This window comes from Cnephaeus nilssonii (genome assembly GCF_951640355.1).
Source record: "Cnephaeus nilssonii genome assembly, chromosome: 22".
Classification (NCBI taxonomy): Eukaryota; Metazoa; Chordata; class Mammalia; order Chiroptera; family Vespertilionidae; genus Cnephaeus; species Cnephaeus nilssonii.
This window is the reverse complement of record NC_137093.1, coordinates 9,959,164-9,979,040: the sequence shown is the minus strand read 5'-3', so window position 1 is coordinate 9,979,040 and position 19,877 is coordinate 9,959,164. Positions and strand designations below refer to the sequence as shown.

Sequence of the window (19,877 nt, the reverse complement as noted above, 5' to 3'; positions counted from 1 at the left end):
GAAATAAGGCTAGCTGGGCCAGAGGGATGTGATCTGATTTACATTTTAAGTCTTCCTTGCTTTTAGGCCCGAGCTCAGAATTTTGGGGGTCAGTGACCACTTAAAGATGACCTGTTCTGGTGGCTTCTCCCTCTTCCCTTGTCCCCCTAGGCAGTGTGAAATATTTTTAAAACCTAAAACTAAACAGATACCAACACACAATAAGGAACAAGGACTAACAAAAACTGGAATGATGTCAGCTTGACTTAATTAAGGACAGTGATTGCCTTCGATGAAACACTGAGGAAATGATCACTTTGATTAGAAAAAAATTTGTTGGAGAAAGAGAAGGCAGTATTACTGATCAAAGACAGTTTGTTAGATCAAATATATGCATTGGAAGAAACCATCAAAAGAAGTCCTTGGGATCCCTCCATACGTCAAATGTAGAATTACTACATGACCCCTCAGTTCCACTCCCAAGTATATACCCCAAAGAAATAAAGACAGGTATAAAAACAAAAATTTGTCCATGAATGTTCCTAACAGATATTCACAAATAGCCAAAAGGTTGAAACATCCCAAATGTCCATCAACTGATGAATGGCTAAGCAAATTGGTCTGTTTATACAATGGAATATTTATTTGGCCACAAAAATAAATGAAATATCGATGCATGCTACAGCATGGATGAACTTTGAAAACATGCTAAGTGAAAGAGGAAGTCACAGAAGGCCACATTGTATAATTCCATCAGAGTAGACAAATCCATAGAGACAAAGTAGATTAGTAGATGATGGGGATTGGGGGGAAGGAGGACTGGGGAATGGCTGCTTAATGGGTATGTGGTTCCTTTTCAGGTTGAAAATGTTCTGGAACTAGATATTAGTGATGATTGCACATTGTTGTGGGGTGTGTTTTTTGTTTGTGTTTTTTTTTGCATAGTCGGCAGGATTGCACAACAATGTTAAATGTACTAAAAATCCCACTGTATTTTACAATATCCCAGTGAATCGAATTTTACAATTAAAATAAAAATCTTGGTCCTACCAGTTTAGTACCTAGAGATCTAGTCAGAGGGAACTGTGGTCTAGGGAAGGGATATTGTCCCAACCCTGGACTCTCAGCCACTTCTCTTGAGCCCTGAAATTGCAGAGTTCAAACTGTGGGCTCCCTAGCCAAAGTGTCCTCCATGGTGCCAACTCCTTTATAGATGGTTAGTTGGCTTTTTTTTTTTGGTCAGATTTTTTGGTTCAATGTTTCCTGAGAAAGCTCCTTCTCCCTCCCCCCCGCCCCCCCGGGATGATGGGCATGACAGGGGCTAATGTATTGTGTGCTAAGAGTCTCCTTGGCCTTACCAAAGGGCCACTGGAGGAGGCGGCCTTAGTACCTCTATAGCTTTGCTTATTCTAGACAGGGTTGTATTTGTCTTTGATTTGTGTGAATAAGCATCTACTGGGGTACCCAGCATATAAATTGTTAAATGAATCAATAGGTGAATGAATGAATATTAGTAATTGAGATCTTGTCTCCTTTGTGGGCTTGGTTTCCACTCTGTTTTTTAACCAGGAGTTGGGAAAGGCAGTTAGCCCCAACAATTCCTGGAACCCCCTACCTACTCAATTCTATACACCTTCAGGTCATTCCCAAAAGCAAGTTCGTCTTGGTGAAGTTCGACACCCAGTACCCCTACGGAGAGAAGCAGGATGAGTTCAAGCGTCTGGCTGAAAACTCAGCCTCCAGTGATGATCTCTTGGTGGCAGAGGTGGGAATTTCAGGTATGAACAAGTCCAGGCGACTGGGAAGGGCAGAGGGGGAGGAAGCTAAGAATTATTTCCCTACTTGTAGAGGGACTACCAAGCACCTTTCTGTCTGAGTCACACTCTAAGTAAAAATGGGGTCATGACCTCTCAAGAAATCATGGCAAGCTTCTCTTGAGCAGATTCTGTGACCACAGAACCTCTGCTCAGCCTCATGGGTGCCTTAGGGAAGGGAATCCACCATTCTTCACCCTCCAACCTCCACTGACATTAAATTTACTATGAGAACTTGGAGCTCTTGCAGGGGACTGTGGTCAGAGGGGGTACCATGCCTCCTACGGGACAGCATAGTCCATTCTTCCATCCTCGCTTCAGCTCAAAACCACCAGAGTTGCCACTGAACCAAGGGCAGCTGTCAACCACAGTGACAGCTTTAATAATTATAGTGGCCAACAATGAGCAGTTTACAGTCTGTAAAGACGTATAGACATTGCAGTTTTAAACTTCTCTTGAATCCCACTTGAAAAGCAAGACATATTGTCTACCTGTTATACTGAAGCTCCAGGCTGTGGGGGAGGAAGTGGCTCATCCAGAACTCAACCTAAGTATTTATTCCCAAGTACAGTGGGTTCTTCACTCTCTGTTTCCTCCCAGCTGGAATGCCTCAGCCCCCACTAAGCTCACATCTCTGTTTTATTTTCATCGTGGCACTAATCATTTTATGTTCATTTGTTTATCATCTTTCTTCTCACTCTTAAAATATGAGCTCCTTGAGGTCAGAGCTTTATACTCTTAATCACAACTAGATCTCCAGCACTTAGAACAGTGCCTGGCACATAGTGGGCATCTCAAATACTCAGAAGTACCATTTTTAAAAAATATATATTTTTTATTAATTTTTTACAGAGAGGAAGGGAGAGGGATAGAGAGTTAGAAACATCCATGAGAGAGAGACATCAATCAGCTGCCTCCTGCACATCCCCTACCGGATGTGCCCACAACCAAGGTACATGCCTTTGACCGGAATCGAACCTGGGACCTTTGTGCCCACAACCAAGGTACATGCCCTTGACTGGAATCGAACCTGGGACCTTTCAGTCCGCAGGCCGATGCTCTATCAACTGAGCCAAACCGGTTTCGGCCAGAAGTACCATTTTTCAGGTAAGGAAAATGGAGTACAGAGAAGTTAAATATGGCTTGATTAATGCCACATGGCTAAGAAGTAGCAAGGAGGAATTCAGACACAACCAACATGCTTCTTCCTCTCAGCTCAGATAGGCCTCATAACAATCTTCTGCCCCACATTCCTCATGGTCTTGCTCCTCATATCTGGTTTCTGTTCACAGATTATGGTGACAAGCTGAATATGGAGCTAAGTGAGAAATACAAGTTGGACAAAGAGAACTACCCAGTCTTTTACCTCTTCCGGGATGGGGACTTTGAGAACCCAATCCTATACAGCGGGCCGGTTAAGGTTGGAGCCATCCAGCGCTGGCTAAAGGGGCAAGGGATCTACCTAGGTATGCCAGGTTGCCTGCCTACATACGATGCCCTTGCTGGGGAGTTCATCAGGGCCTCTGGCGTGGAGGCCCGCCAGGCCCTCTTGAAACGAGGGCAGGACAACCTGGCCAATGTGAAGGAGACTGAGAAGAAGTGGGCTGAGCAGTACTTGAAGATCATGGGGAAGGTCTTAGACCAAGGTGAGGACTTCCCAACATCAGAGATGACCCGGATCACCAAGCTGATTGAGAAGAACAAGATGAGCGATGGGAAGAAGGAAGAGCTCCAGAAGAGCTTAAACATCTTGACTGCCTTCCAGAAGAAGGGGGTCGAGAAGGAGGAGCTATAAAAAGGGACTCTAGCGTTTTCCCGAGTTTGGTGTGGGTGGGGAGGGAGAGTTTCCTGCTGGCTGTGAGACCTTTCTGGGATATAAGAAATCTGAGCATGCACAGACATTGATGCTGATATGACCATGCTTGGGACATCTCTATAGCTAGCCCAGGTACAGCTAGAACACTTACTCAAATGGCTTATGAATTTTCTCCTCAGAAGGAATTGGTGCTATAAAGAATGTACTGCCCACATTCTTGAAAGGTGTAATTCTAATCCAATTAAAGTTTCCATGTTTTGGTTGAGTGGACCTTAAGCCATTCCGTTTTCTTTCACAAATTATACTTTGGACTATGACCTGCTTTCTCCTTTGACTTTTTTTTTTTTTTTAAATATATTTTATTGATTTTTTTAAAAGGAAAAGGAGTTGTTTGCCATCTAAGTTACTTTCTCACTCTCACTAAGTACCAACCTTTTTTAAAAAGCATGGGGGAGCCCTGGCCAGGTCACTCAGTTGGTTAGAGCCTCATCCCAATATGCCAAGGTTGTGGGTTTGATCCCCGGTCAGGGCACATACAAGAATCTACCAAAGAATGCATAAATAAGTGGAACAACAAATCTATGTATCTCTCTTTCAAATCAAAAAAAAAATTTAAAAACCGAGGGAGGAGCATTATACTAACTATGAAATTTGTTCTCTGGGAGAGTAGTATCTGCAATGGTAAACATCATTAACATCCCCATTTTTATATTTACTGTTTGAAAATTATCAGACTACAGCTCCTGAAATTGTACCCAAAGATATTAAGTTGAACAAAGGCAGCAAATGAAATAGTTCCTTCATTTTAGCCACATTGGTATTTAAACTCACTGGAAACAAAAATGCAGGAAAACCTATGTGTTGAAGTTGATGGAACAAAAACAATTGTGGTAGCTTAGGCTAACAACTCCATTAAGTAAAAGATGCTCAACCTAAATGCCTGCCTATAGCCAGCAGATACTCTCAACATTGACAGAAGAATATAGCATATAGTTGGCCCAACAATTTCAGTATTTTCCTTATTTCAATTCTAAATGCAAACCTTGGGAGATCTTTTTTTTTTTGGATGCTTCTCACTGGTAAACTTTAGCTTATTCTAATTTGTCTTTTTTTTAAAATATATTTTATTGATTTTTTTACAGAGAGGAAGGGAGGGGGATAGAGTTAGAAACATCGATGAGAGAGAAACATCGATTCAGCTGCCTCCTGCACACACCCCACTGGGGATGTGCCCGCAACCAAAGTGCAGGCCCTTGACCGGAATCGAACCTGGGATCCTTCAGTCCGCAGGCCGACGCTCTATCCACTGAGCCAAACCAGTTAGGGCCTAATTTGTTTTTTTTAATCTACCTAAAACAGTCATTTCCAAAGAACTAAGTATTCACTGTCCTATGGAAATAAGAGTAAGACAAGTGACTGGTAGGGAAAGAACTCTAAAACTAAATTTTTCAAACATCCCTGAATGTGATTTCATCTCAATGTGAAAAGGATAAAGGTGGTAACACATCCAGGGTACTTCATTGGATGGGTCCAATGGATATCATTATATATCCTGAGTCTTGAAGAAACATGGACTATTGGACAGGACTATACTATCATACAGCAGAGGCTCTTTGATTCAAATCTTTTTCACTAAAGCTTTGTTTCTAGTTTAGAATTTGAACAGATTTGCATATGCCACATGTCCTTCCCTGGCACTTCCTTCTACTTAGCATTTAATTGAATAATATGGATTCCTCCCTTTTACTTCTTAGCATCTTATTAAATAATATGTGGCTCAAATGCTGCTTATCCGTAATGAAGGCTATGGACTGGTTTCCCAGAATAAAGCAAGTATATATAATGTTTAGGGAATTTCCAGATTACCTGAAGCAAATGAGACCTTGAACCCAACACAAACAATTCCATCCTAGGGAACTTACAACTTATCTCAATTATTGCTAAGAATATTTTTAATTTACAAATAGTCCTTGGCATTTGATGCCACAAAACATTGGCATTAGATTCATATCAGGAAAGATTGGTTATTCAGTAGAGAACCAAGACAGAATGGGAATTTGAACATGACCATCAAGACTAAGAATGTGAGATGGTGTGTGTGGGTGTGTATGTCTGGATTTTAGCTAATTTCATCCAAGCTTCCGATTTTTAACCCTTTGCACTCGCTTGCTTTTTTCTCGATTCCTTTATTCTACTCGGGATTTAATTTTTTAAATACCCCAGATTTTACAAAGCGCGGCAGTAGAATAAAAAACTGGTGTTTCTTTTCATACAAACTTATTTATTTGGATTTTTTTATATTTCAAATTATTGATACATTCAAAGAGTAATTTTAATCTCGACATCCGAGTGCAAAAGGTTAATCTTATTCAACCCTTACCCCACTGGGTGGTCTTAAGTAGTCCTCTCATATGCAGTAACTACTTTTCCCATTGTACCTTACCTGGGACCCTCTTTAACTGGGATATTTGGAAGCTGGAAGTTACAAAAAAGTTCTGTGCTCCTGAAGCATAAACTCCTAAAGTACGTTAGGCATCCCACAAATAATTTTTATAAGCATTTGACTCACAGTTGCTTACCCTCCACTTGTATGACATGTCTGCATTACACAGTGGTAGCATCTAAAAAACAGGGAACATGAAAAAAATATAACCCTGAGCCCACCTTTTGGGAAAAGTTAAAAATGGCATTGAAGTATATCCAAGCACTCACCTTTTGCTAAAGGAAAATAACAGTGGGATGGAAGCAGGCAAAAACTGACTTCTCGGGGCTCAAATAAGAGCGCTTAATAATCACAGGACAGACAAAAAGGAAACTTGAGGAAACACAAACAGCTCCTTTCCACTGTGTTGTCAGTGCGGCTGAATAAACTAGGTCTTCACCTGTGGATTCACGTCCTCGTGGATGTCATGTCAACGTGTCTGCAAACATCCAGTTAACTTCCCACCAAATTTGGAATCACATTCCTGCCCCTGGCCTCAAAGTCCTTATTACTCTGATCCCCACTCCACTCAAACCCTACCCCTCTCTTTCCATTAAGTCCCAGCTACTTGAGCCCTTTATTTTTTCCAGTCACTGGAACATGCTTAGCTGTTTGCTGCCTTGGGGTATTTGCATTTGCATTCCTTTTTCCATGGCCGCCTCTTCCTCATTCAAATCAGATGGCGGCACTCAAAGCATCCTCTCATGACCCAGTTTATCACGTACCCTGATTTATTTTATTAAACAACTTAATTATTAGCTAATATTTCTTGTTACTTTTCCCACCTTAGCCACTAACTAGGATATACGGTCTCACCATTATATCAGCAGAGCCTAAAATGCAATGTGGCATGTAGTAAAATAAGTGCACAATATATACATATATTGAATTATTGAATGCTAGCATGCAAGGCACTACTTTTAAAGAAAAAGACTAGTAGCCTTGGAAAATAAATTTTAAATTCACAAATATTACAATTTTGGTGAGGAACGTAACACTGAGTACAAAATTGAGGTGAATTAATACCACTTAAAAGGTAGAAAAAAATAAAAGGTAGCTTCTAGGAATCTGTACAAAAATGAACAAGGCAGAAATGCCAACTTAAAATAAAGTTGTTTATATAAATTAACCCATCCAGTTTAAAGTAGTTTTCCTATGCTTAATTCTGAAAAAGGAAGACTATACTTCCCATTTTAATAAATCACATCAAATAAGTAGGAAGAGTTTCAATAACAAGGCCGTAGATACATTGAAACCCCTTTTTATATTAAAAGTTAAAATGAAAGACAAATCCAGATTGAACATAGTGATTGCAAAATATAATGCAATTTGAACAATTAAAATTATGAAAATATACAAAATTGATGGGCAACACAGCTAGGCATTTGTACATTTTTCACTGTTTGGAGAACACTAAAAATTTATCTACCTTTAATCCATATCAGATAAATGATTTAAACCAAATGTTTGCTTTGAAGAGTTTTAACTTAGGATTCTCAGTAGTATAAAAAGCAGTAATTGTTCAGTCTGTAAACAGTAGTCGTGTTTCTCTCCTTTGCTTTTTTTTTTTTTTTAAATAGCAATTCACCACACAAAAACAAAACAAAAAACCCATACAAGCCAAAAAACAGCAGCAGCAGCAGCAGCAGCAGTGGGTTATTTAAGAATTCTCTTCAAATACCAATGACATACGATGGCTGGAGAGGTTGCTTTTTACTCATGTAAGAATATATATATATATATGTATATATATATATATATTTTACTGTACACAATTTATAGTGCATGAGTTTCCAAAAGAACAGATTAATAAAAGATATTGGCCATTTCTGCATAATTTCATTCTTTTTACAATTTTCTCAAAACGCAAGAGGTTGGCTCTAATTGAAATGCTACGTTTAGTAGGAAAGTCAGCAAGTAACAAAGGAAACATAACCTCAACTTAACATTGCCCCTAAAACGCACCGTGGGAGTTTTTAGTAGAGGTCCCAAGCAAGAGACTAGTTAGGTAGACACTGGAGTCACACACTGTCCCTGAGGACCAAGGCCAGCCCACTGAACACACACATGCTAGATTGATCAAGGTCAGCTGAAGACGTTTCAAAGAGCATTTCTAATTTTATGTACAGTATTTTTGGATATTCAAAGAAACATCATTTCAAAAACACATGCCATACACACATATCCCCCACCCCTATACACACACAAAATTCCATCTAAACAGGCCATTGTTTTATGAAATTATGATATGTTGTCATTAAATTACATTTGGAATCAATCAATATTTTCAATTCATCTTGTTGATCAGTTCTTCGTTTGGGGATGAGGTGTGACAGCTGTGGCTACCAACTGACATCAAAAAAGTATTTTGAAATTACTTGATGGACTAAGATTTCCAACAAGTCTTATTTTAAACGAGAAATGCAGTAATTTTCTTAAAATTTTCCTTTGGGTTTAAACAGTTATTAATCACCCTATCAAACTGTAAGTCTAAGAAAGTCAAGATGAGGAGACAAAATACAATTGTGTTGCATACAGAGACTTCCCAAGCTCTCATTCAGTTGCTTTTGGAAGAAAAAAAGTATCACATTTCACAGAAGTTGAAAGGACATTTAAGGTCTTCAAGACCAATCCTCCACCAGATGCTTGAATTTTCTCATCAAATTCATTTCTTTGCTCTTACAAAATTACTAACTTTAACAGTATTTAGGTAACAAAGGCCAAAAACAGAAGCACAGGTTCAAATACAAAAAAAGTTACCAAAGGAATTATATAAACTGTATAACATTTTCAAGAGCAATGTTTATCTTTTCTGTCAGATCTACTTCAGAAGCTGTCGTCTTCGGGAGCTCCAGTTGAACAACTCATACACCATCCTGGTGTAATTCTCAAGTTTGTAGTAAACTGAACCTCCAAACCAATGAGGAACATTTCCTTTGCCAGCCTATAACTTAAAGCCTAGGTTAAGTCCTTCCTTCTCAAACCCCCCACTTAAAAAAAACAACACTAAAGTATTATATCTTTATTTTCAAGCATATATATGTGTGTGTGTATATACATGTATATACACACACACATATATATGCTTAAAAATATACATATATATGTAAAAGCATATACATATACATATACATATATATATATCTCACAAAACCAATGACATTGGTATTACACTTGCCTGCATAAATTATGTACACTTCTCTTCTTTAAAAGTGATTCCCATCTTTCCCAAAGAGATAAAAGACAAGCTAGTCCTCAGCAGGCTTAGAAGTGGTCTGCACTGCTTTCCCCTCTAAACAGCTGCAAGGTAACAGAAGCCTTAGAAGCCTACCTGCGATCTAACTCTCACCTGAGCTAGGATGGGGATGCCTTGACTAACAGGACTATTCACCCAGAAAATGAGCACCTGTAGTTGTCTGAGTGGTGGCCTTCAGTGGCAGGTGCTTATATCAAATTTCATCTGAGGCCTTTTGAGTACCTGCCTTGGGTTCTGCAGGAGCCAAGCAGCTGAGGGAGCCTTAAAAACAAACTGCTAATGTGGAAAGAGGGCCTGCTCCTAGTTATGGTCCCCCAATACTTCTCCTTTCTGCTTCCGACAGGCTCAAAGACCCAACCAAAATGTCCACTGCTGTAAAGGCAGGGCCATTCAGCTGCTCTGACATTGACACTTTATGCTTAATTTCTATCACTGCTTTTATAGGACCCTCCTCCACCAGGTGTTTCTGGTGAGAGAAGGACAGAAGAAAAGTGGGGTTCTCTTGTGGCTGTCAAATGCATATGAACATGTATAAAAAGTGGTCAAACCCAGATGAGGGTCCTGCTTCTGGTATATGTACAATAATTTAATCAGTTGTATACATTTAATACCTAAAAAATTAATTCACGATCAAAGTCCTTCATGCATTTTATGAGGAAGTTCTGGATTCAAATGATGGTCAACCATATCGATTTTTGCCTGGGAAGATGATATCATTTTCTGCCATAGCGTCATTAGTGCCTGTGGTTCATACTTCCTTAAATTTTTAGTTTCTTTGTGGTCTCAAGTCTTTTTTTCAGCAGCTCCCCAATTTCCAGAAGTGAGTGCAGATAACTGCTTTGCACCTTCCCTTGCACAGTCTTTGAAAACTTTCTCTCTTCCTACAAAGGAGATAAGAATTAGTGGTCTTGCTCAGAAAGCATTCCCCCAGATTACAGTTCCTCAGCTATAAATTAAAATTACCATTACCTTTGTCTGACTGCAAACTCCATCAGAATAGAGTGTCATTTTCAATTTCATAAAATGCAAAGGCTAAAGCTCACTACAGGTGTATATTTTTCCATGTGATTTTTCACTGAGACATTCTTTATTTCAAGTAGCCTTTGTCATTAGTTATATGAAGTAAAAAAACTGACATTTCTAATGAGAAGCTTCCATCAACAAAAGTAGAAAATTGTAACTAACTTGGACACAAAATCACTACTTTCTTATGAGGTATATAAGGTGGAAAAATGGAGATTTCTGAGTAATTTCATCAGAAAACATGTAGAAATTTTATTATTTTTTTAATTATTATTTTAATCGTAACCCGGGGACATGCTTAGAGAGAGGAACAGAGGAAGAGAGGGAGGGAGAAGGAGGAGAGTTATGCTTATATATAATACAGGCATCAAATTAATAGTATCATCATTTTTAGTTATAATCAACAAGTCTCTCTCCATATTGAAAAGTCCATGGGTTCTAGGGGCCAAATAACTAAAAAATGAGCAAAAAGTGTGGGTTAAATATTTGCTGCTCATTTGACTTGTGGTAGAGAATATAAAAAACAAAGGGGACGGGAGTATTCAAACACAGAAAGGAGGTTGACTAAGAACTGGTTAGGTTTACGTGAAGTTGGCAGTATTCCAAAGCCTAAAAGAAACCAGGGAAGCACATCTTAAGAACCAACAATACTACTATTTGAGATCTAATCTCAGAAACACAAATGTGCATAAGAAAGTATGTACAAATACATTTCATTCAGTAATGTATGTAAAAGTCAGTTATAGGATAACCTGAAATAGCCAATGGCTGTGGTGCATTCATATTTTGAATACTAAACAGCTGTTTAGAAGAACAAGATTGGCCTATATGCATTAGCCTGAACAGATCTCATGAATATAAGATTGAATGAAAAAAAGCTCAGCTTCAGAGTAAAATAGAGTGAACCATTTATTTTGAAAACCTAACAGATAGTAGAGTACATTATAAGTTTATATTAAAACCAGATGGTTTTTAAAAGATACATATAATACTGTGTACTGTCTCTATGAATATAAATGAAAGAAGAAGAAGGGAAAAAAAACGATCTTGGCACACAACCAGTTTCAGCGGATACTCCTAGGAAGAAGGAAAGGGAACCAGGACTGGCAGTGGTAGTCCAGAGGCCTTCTAGAATATGTTTCCAGTTTAGAAAGGAAGGGGGGGGGGGGGGGAAGGAGGGAAAGAAGTAACCTAATGGAAACTGAATTGAAAAAAAAAATTTTTTTAACTCAAAAGACAGCCGAAACCGGTTTGGCTCGGTGGATAGAGCGTCGGTCTGCGGACTGAAAGGTCCCAGGTTCGATTCCGGTCAAGGGCATGTACCTTGGTTGCGGGCACATCCCCGGTAGGGGGTGTGCAGGAGGCAGCTGGTCGATGTTTCTCTCTCATCAATGTTTCTAGCTCTCTATCCCTCTCCCTTCCTCTCTGTAAAAAATCAATAAAATATATTTTTTAAAAAAAACAAGTACCCAGCACTATATGGATCCTATATTTCGTGGCTGGTCCTGCTCAGTAATGTAGAACAATTTTAACAAAAGAAGTAATAAAAGGCCACTGTTGATTTATTTAATCCTCACTATAATCCAAAAAGTAGGTATTAATATGATTTCCATTTTATAAAGAAATTGAGCCCTAGCCAGTTTGGCTCAGTGGATAGAGCGCCAGCTGGCGGATTGAAGGGTCCCGGGTTCGATTTCGGCCGAGGGCACGTGCCTGGGTTGTGGGCTCGATCCCCAGTGTGGGATGTGCAGGAGGCAGCCGATCAATGATTCTCTCTCATCAATGATGTTTCTATCTCTCTCTCCCTCTCCCTTCCTCTCTGAAATCAATAAAAAAATAAAATTAAAAAAAAAGAAAAAGAAATTGAGACCCAATGGTTAAGTGACTTTCCTAAAGTTTTAACCCAGGGCTTAAAAAATCTAGAGAGTAGCCCAAAGTTAAGGATAACCTCTAGAATACGCAAAGAGAGGAATCTTATTCCTTGTTTTAGGAGGCAAACAGATCTTTAAAGAAAAACAACCACTCACAGTCACAATAGCAGGGCTATTGTGCCTGTCACCTTCACACCCAACAGTTCTTCCCACATACCATGTGTTCTGGGCTCTGCCGACTGCCTGATTCCCCACACAATTCACTTTCCTTCCACCATGTTTTTGTCTGTTTCCTTCTGTTTGGAATTCCTTTCATCCATTTCTATCTGCCTGGTAAAAATGTATTAATCCTCAAATGTCCCCTCCCTGGTAAGGCTCTTTTTGACTAGCTCAGATTTTTGTACCTATACCCTATTTCCAAATTCATTTGTATGCATCTCTCCACAGCCAAGTCTTTGATCACTTATAAAGCCTTTAGCACAACAGCAAAATCAATAAATTTATATCTTCTTATTAAAAATCTCAAAGATGCCCAGCTGGTGTGACTCAGTAGTTGAGTGTCAACCTATGAACCAGGAAGTCATGATTCAATTCCCAAAAAAGGCACATGCCCAGGGTTGCAGGCTTGGCCCCCAGGAGGGGACGTGCAGGAGACAGCCAAACGATGATTCTCTCCCATAATGGATGTTTCTATCTCTCTCCCGACCTCTCCCTTCCTCTCAGAAATAAATAAAAATATATTTTAAATAAAATAAATAAAAAACCCAAAAATACCCAGCAAAGCCCAACAACATAAAGCAATGTGACATTCATTCAAGTATGCAATCTTTTAAGATTTTTTTGTTTTAAGAATAGGTACTGTAATTTTGAGTTTTTGTTTTTCAATATTATTCAGAAAAGGGGATGTGAGTTTCAAATAGAGAGTTTGGATTTGGTCTAAAAAGTAAAAATTAAACAGTTCCAAATCTGTAACTACAAATTACCACATTTCCTTATATGTAAAAGTATACCGAAAGGACAGCAAGTGTCTCTCTTCTCAAGTGGGAGGAAGGAGGCAAGAATCCTATTTGGGATGTACCTACTTCTTTAGATTCAATTTCTAGGCCTTCACTGAGTTCCCAAGTGCCTGGAAGTCTTAAAGTCTAATGGCAGATACAGAAGAGGGAGAGGTGGGAATGGTTCTGGATAGTGGGACTGGGACTGATTGGAGGCTGGGGACTGGGGGACAAAGGGGCTGGAAATAAAGGAGGGGAAATGCATCACCCACACTCCCACCCCCACCGATACAACAAACTACCTTCTAATCAGAATTCCTGTAAGGGGAGAATGATGAATTGAAAATTAACATGTCCTTATGATAGAGAACATTTGAATATTTCTTTATAACTTATTGTTTATTGCCTACATTCTCTTACCAATGAGAGAGAAGTGTCTTCTAAAATAAGTTCTTCAAGTTTAAGTGCAATTAGATGTGTTTCAAGCCCTTTAATATGATCCACAACATTGGAAATTAAAGTCTGAAGCCCAGTAACATAGTCTTGAAAACTGGTAAAGACAGGTGGCTGAAAAAAACATTTTTAAATAGTTGAAAGATTATCAAACATATTTCTTATGCTTACATCATTTAAGCTATACTAATTTCATACTATAGCATTACTTAATGCTATTAACAGTAATAGGAATGGATAGTTTTGATAATAACACAGTCTTGAAAACCACAGTATATTTAATTGCCACCAAATAATGCTAACTCGGCAACAATGACTTAAGCATTCTTTAAAAATGAGATTTTTAATACACCCTGGTGAACTAGAGATGAAATTCCAATAGAAAAATATCTTGGCCATTACTCAACTTTGAATTGAGAATCTCCTGGAATACTAAATGAGATGAGAGGACCCCAAGACTTCATTTCTTCTCTTTATGTCTTTGAAATTTCCTCTAATGTTAATAACAGAAACAGAATATTCTAAGTTCTAATAGAAAAATGATGGGAGACTAGTCAAGAAAATTCTGCTCTAGCTGGTTTTGCTCAGTGGATAGAGCATCGGCCTGTAGACTAAAGGGTCCCGGGTTTAATTCCGGTCAAGGGCACATGCCTGGGTTGTGTGCTCAATCCCTAATAGGGGGCGTTCAGGAGGCAGCCGATCAATGATTCTCTCTCATCATTGATGTTCTCTCTCTCTCTCTCTCTCTCTCTCTCTCTCTCTCTCTCTCTCTCTCTCTCCCTTCCTCTCTGAAATGAATAAAAAATATATTTAAATAAAAAAAGAACAATGACAAACTGGAAGAAACGGAATCATCTATGATACTGTTGTGGAATGTAAAAATATACATACATAGTAACTTTAGATCTATGAGATATCGTAAGGAAATATTATAAATTCATCTTTGTGTATATGTCCTATTTTAATAACAGCATAATTTATAATATTTACAAATTAGAACCAACCAAATATTCATTAATGGGAATAAGTTATGGTGGTATATTAATACAACAGGATAGTACATAACCATTAAAGGTAATGATATATATATATATATATATATATATATATATATATTAACTGAAATGAGATGTCAGTAAATGTCATTAAATAAAAAACAAAAACAAACTAATAGTTGCAAAACCAACAGAACATGATTCTGGTTTGTTTGCAGTGGCTGTCACTGCTTGGTGGGAATATGGATGATCTTCAGTTTATTTACACCTTTAGGTTATTTAGATAATCATAAAAATAGGAAAGTTATTTTTATTTTTGGAATTAGAAAAGCAACAACTACAAAATCCAAATACCAAAAAGCCATTTAACAAGTTCTAGGCGTGTAGCACTCCATTAACACAGAGAGTAACAGAGCAGCTCTGATCTATCCTCTCAGACTGTGTACTCATGACTGTTAGATTATCTTAGACACAGTGAATGAAGGGGCGGAGGAGATGAGAGAGCAAAATAAAACAAATGTGCCAACTGTTAAAGTGGTGAGACTAGGTAAGGCTATTTGGGTGTCATTATACTAGTATTTCAACTTTCCTGTAGGTGTGTAATTTTTTTAGAAGTTGGGGAAAGAAAAATAAATGCATATAGGACCCTAAGGTCTCACAACATGCAGGAAAACAAAAAGCAGCATGCAGCCAGATTATTACTTGTATTTCCTGTTATTACCATGATGATGCTGGTTTCTTTTTTCTTCTTTTTCTTTTTCTGTAAATTTAATTTGTATGGTCGCAGGACACTCTCACAGTAACTGGACACCCACAGGATAATAGAAATAGTCTGAAAGAGGAAAAATTACAAATTCATGAATAATGATTACACTCAAGATATCAATCAGGAACAGTTAAATGTAATGGATTAAACAAATAAATTGACAGTTGTTCTATGCAAATCCCTTCAATTTCTCCTCCAACTCTCCACTCTCTAAGTTTTATGGTCACCACATTAATCCAGGCCTTCATCATCTCCGGCTTAAATACTCTAACACCTTATATCTTTATCCTTTCTTCAGGCTCCACTTGATCCCATTTCCTTTCTCTTGCCTATTAGAAGTGAGGATCTATCAGCATCCTTTTCACTCAAGTGAGAAGTCCAAATTTCTAAACATGGAATCCAAAGGTTCTTTACAATATATATCTCTTCCCACCCACCTCTTTAGCTAAGTAAGATACTACCTTACCTGCAAACCTTAACTTAAATATATATGGAGAATCTGCACAGTTGGTCACATATATCCTCTGTTTGTTAGATGTTTATATGTCTTCTTCTACACTATAGTGAACACATGTTCATATACATGCAATTATTATTCATTCATTCAGTAAGTGTATTATAGGCACTTATAATGTGCCAGTCACCAGAACAGAGAATACTACCCTCAGGAAGTTTACAGACTAGTAGGAGAAGAAAAAAATATGCCACAGAAATTAAAGAAAAGTTAAGTTATCAGTGTTTGTGATACATCCTCCTCTCTGCTAAAAGAAGGAGAGTTTTGATATATCAGCTCCTGAATCATCCTTCATAACGCAGAAACTCAGTAATTAAAGAACAGCAATAATAAAAGAAGCTGGAGGGTTTAATTTAAACTACATAATAGCTGAGTCAACAAGGAAAATGAACAGAAAACAGCTAGATTTGGAGTGGATCAGAAATCTTTAAAGATGAGTCCACTATTTTTCAATTAACAAAAGGCAGGGGTGAGGGATTAAATTACAGGTCTAGGGTGCCTATTCAGTGTTCATTTTTGAAAAATTAATCCTTCAGACAATAGAGAACAATCTAGTTTTTCAGGAAAAAAACAAAACATACCTCAACAAAGAAGACTAGATTTTCTAAAAGAGTAGGATGTGTTTTCAAGTTACCATCTTTAACTTCTAACAGATCACCTTTACATTTACTGAAGACATCTAAAAACAGAAAAATATTTCATGGTTTTATTCAGCCCTGTTTCAATGTTATTCTTAGGAACACAATGTACAATCTACTAAAGAATAAACAAACAAATATTAAAGCTTAATCAAGAAAGCCTCCCATCCACACACAATAAACCAAATACCAAAGAATATCTATGTTAAGCTCTTTTAAAAGCCATGTGACTATTGCTCTATTGTCTTTAAAATATAAAAGGTGGCTTTATAAATTACATATTCTAGTGTCTGAGCTTTTTCACAAATAGGCCATTGGCACAATAAAATTAAGATTCCCAGTGAATAATTTAGAAGAACTTGTGCCATTAAGGGCATGGTAGAGATGCACCTTCATAAACAAATACCACATTTAATTCTTACAATCTTGGTCATCTTTTAATTCTCATTCTTCATTTGGGCAATAAAATTAAAACTGTTTAGAATCCTGAGGAGAAAGTCCCTTATAGATTTAAAATGCTTATGTGTATCCTTTTACCAAATAATTCGATTTCTAGGAATTTAATCACAAGAAAATACTCAAATAAGTACCCAAACACTTGTGTCTCAAGATGTTCATTTCAGCCGAAACCGGTTTGGCTCAGTGGATAGAGCGTCGGCCTGCGGACTCAAGGGTCCCAGGTTCGATTCCGGTCAAGGGCATGTACCTTGGTTGAGGGCACATCCCCAGCAGGGGGTGTGCAAGAGGCAGCTGATCGATGTTTCTCTCTCATCGATGTTTCTAACTCTCTATCCCTCTCTCTTCCTCTCTGTAAAAAATCAATAAAATATATTAAAAAAAAAAAAAAAAAAGATGTTCATTTCAGCATTGTTATATATATGCTGTTAAAAATACTGCTATAAATAACTCAAGTGTATATTATGTATTCGATGGAGGGAAGCATAAACAAATCTGGTACAATGATTAAAAAACGTGGAATATTATGCAGTCTTTAAAATGAATGGAGTGTTGCCAAAACCGGTTTGGCTCAGTGAATAGAGCATCGGCCTGCGGACTGAAAGGTCCCAGGTTCGATTCCGGTCAAGGGCATGTGCCTTGGTTGCGGGCACACCCCCAGTAGGGGATGTGCAGGAGGCAGCTGATCGATGTTTCTCTCTCATTGATGTTTCTAACTCTCTATCCCTCTCCCTTCCTCTCTGTAAAAAATCAATAAAATATATATTTAAAATAAATAAATTAATTAATTAATTAATTTAATTAAATGGAGTGTACATGTAACTGAAATGGTAAGATATCCAAGATAATAGCAAATTACAGTCAGAAAAGCATATATTATACCTTTTCATGTGTTAAAAACAATTACTATTATGTATTTCCATATACACATGTTTGGGTGGTTTCTAGGCATATAGACTCCAAAGGGTCAACAGTTCTTACTCTGAGGGAATGGGGCTGGCAAAGGGAAAGACCATACATAGCTGTGTACTATTTATATAATAGGTATCTATGGCTTTTGTAATAAAACCTTTTAAAGTTAAAAGCAAATCTTAAACATACCAAAAGTATGCATTACTTTCAAATCCTCTTGCAAGTTTGGACTTAAAAAAATGAGCTATTATCAGACAATCAGATACAAAAGGAGACACCACAGTAAGAATGCTTACCTTTTAACTGTTCTAGTAAAGACTTAAGAATATTCTCTACTCGCTCCTGGATCTCTACTGTATCCTCTAAAATTGAAAAACAATGAAAAACATTCATTTTTTTTTTTTTTTTAGCAAGCTCAATACCTGCAAGCCACACGTAGGCAAAGACATTTTCTTTTCTCTAAAGAGACAGAGAGACAGAGAAAGATGAAAGGAAAGGAAAAGAAAAACTGAGAAAAGATAAAGGAAAAGATTTCTAGTCTAGGAGGGCTAGAAATCTATGTTTCAAATACTTTAAATGACAGGACAGGATGTACAAACCTTATGATTCAGAAGGAAAAAAACCACCACAGCCTATAGAATATTTGTGATTCTCACTGGTTTTAGAGCTTAGAAAGAAATTCTTCTCCACAAAGTTAAAAACTTCATTTTTCTTTTTTAAAGAATAGTTTATTGCGCAGCCAGCATGGCTCTGTGGTTGAGCAGCAACCTATGTGCCAGGAGGTCACAGTTCCATTTCCAGTCAAGAGCACATGCCCAGGTTGCAAGCTCGATCCCAGTGTAGGGTATGCGGGGAGGCAGCCTGATCGATGATTCTCTCTCCTCACTGATATATATATATATATATATATATATATATATATATATATATATATCCCTCCCTTCCTCTCTGAAATCATTTAAAAATATATATATTTAAAAAATATATAATAGTTTATCGATTTTTAAAGAGAAAAGGGAGAGAGAGAAAGAGAGAGAAACACCAATGTGAGAATGCAACATCGATTGGCTGCCTCCTGTATGCCCCTACCAGGGATTGAGCCCACACCCAGGATAAGCCCTTGACTGGGAATCGAATAGGCAACCTCCTAGTGCACAGGATGATGCCCAACCAACTGAACCACACCAGCCAGAGCTAAGGGCTTCATTTTTAAATAAAGAATTCAATCTGAAATCTAAAAATAGTGTAACAAATTAAGAATTTATTCAACTTTTGAACCTAATAAGATTTCAAATATGGAAAAGGACTTAAACTTCTAAAACATTACTTTGTAACCTTTTAAAGTACTTCCCTGTAAACCAGGCATTTCCAGAACAGCTTCCAGCTTCCATCTCCTTTAAAGTTTTCCAAATAGTGAGTTATAGATATTCTGTCGCATTTACTAAGTGCAATGTTGCAATGACAAAGACCCACTAAATAGACTCATGCAAACATACACTTACCTAAACCATTGGTATCCAGCTCATAAATATCACAAACAAGATAAAAAGAACTGGTCTGACACTGAGAACAGCCAGAATTAAGGAATCCACCCATTCTGGTAGGCACAGGACCAAGGAAAGGATACTGAAAAAGAAAGGAATAAAGTGATGTTCTTTAAATTCATCTAATTTCATACAAAATAAGAAAACAAATGGCTGTAACTAATGGATGAAAATCTATCATAGTGATTAATTTACATACCATTGATCAGCAAACGATTGTAGCCCCACCCACCCTCTTTATCCACAGGGGATACATTCTAAGACTCCAGTGGATGCCTGAAACTGTGGATACTATCAAACCCTGTATATACTATTTTTTTCCTACACATAAATACCTATGATAAAGTTTAATTATAAATCAGA

The 19,877-nt window shown here is 37.7% G+C and overlaps 2 protein-coding genes across 2 annotated transcripts in view; one reads left to right on the top strand and one right to left on the bottom strand.

Moving 5' to 3' along the window:
• ERP29 (endoplasmic reticulum protein 29) overlaps nucleotides 1–3,945 on the top strand; it is a 6,257-nt gene extending 2,312 nt beyond the window's left edge. Inside the window, exons 2-3 of the mRNA XM_079763330.1 lie at nucleotides 1,619–1,757; nucleotides 3,086–3,945. Coding sequence (XP_079619456.1) covers nucleotides 1,619–1,757; nucleotides 3,086–3,588 — 642 coding nt within the window. The 3' untranslated portion in view covers nucleotides 3,589–3,945. The remainder of the gene's footprint in view (nucleotides 1–1,618; nucleotides 1,758–3,085) is intronic.
• Nucleotides 3,946–10,051: 6,106 nt separating this feature from the next.
• The window catches only part of NAA25 (N-alpha-acetyltransferase 25, NatB auxiliary subunit), a 61,401-nt gene continuing 51,575 nt past the window's right edge, over nucleotides 10,052–19,877 (bottom strand). Inside the window, exons 19-24 of the mRNA XM_079763316.1 lie at nucleotides 19,473–19,596; nucleotides 18,267–18,332; nucleotides 16,546–16,643; nucleotides 15,406–15,516; nucleotides 13,657–13,803; nucleotides 10,052–10,228 (exon numbers count right to left, since the gene is read on the bottom strand). Coding sequence (XP_079619442.1) covers nucleotides 10,106–10,228; nucleotides 13,657–13,803; nucleotides 15,406–15,516; nucleotides 16,546–16,643; nucleotides 18,267–18,332; nucleotides 19,473–19,596 — 669 coding nt within the window. The 3' untranslated portion in view covers nucleotides 10,052–10,105. The remainder of the gene's footprint in view (nucleotides 10,229–13,656; nucleotides 13,804–15,405; nucleotides 15,517–16,545; nucleotides 16,644–18,266; nucleotides 18,333–19,472; nucleotides 19,597–19,877) is intronic.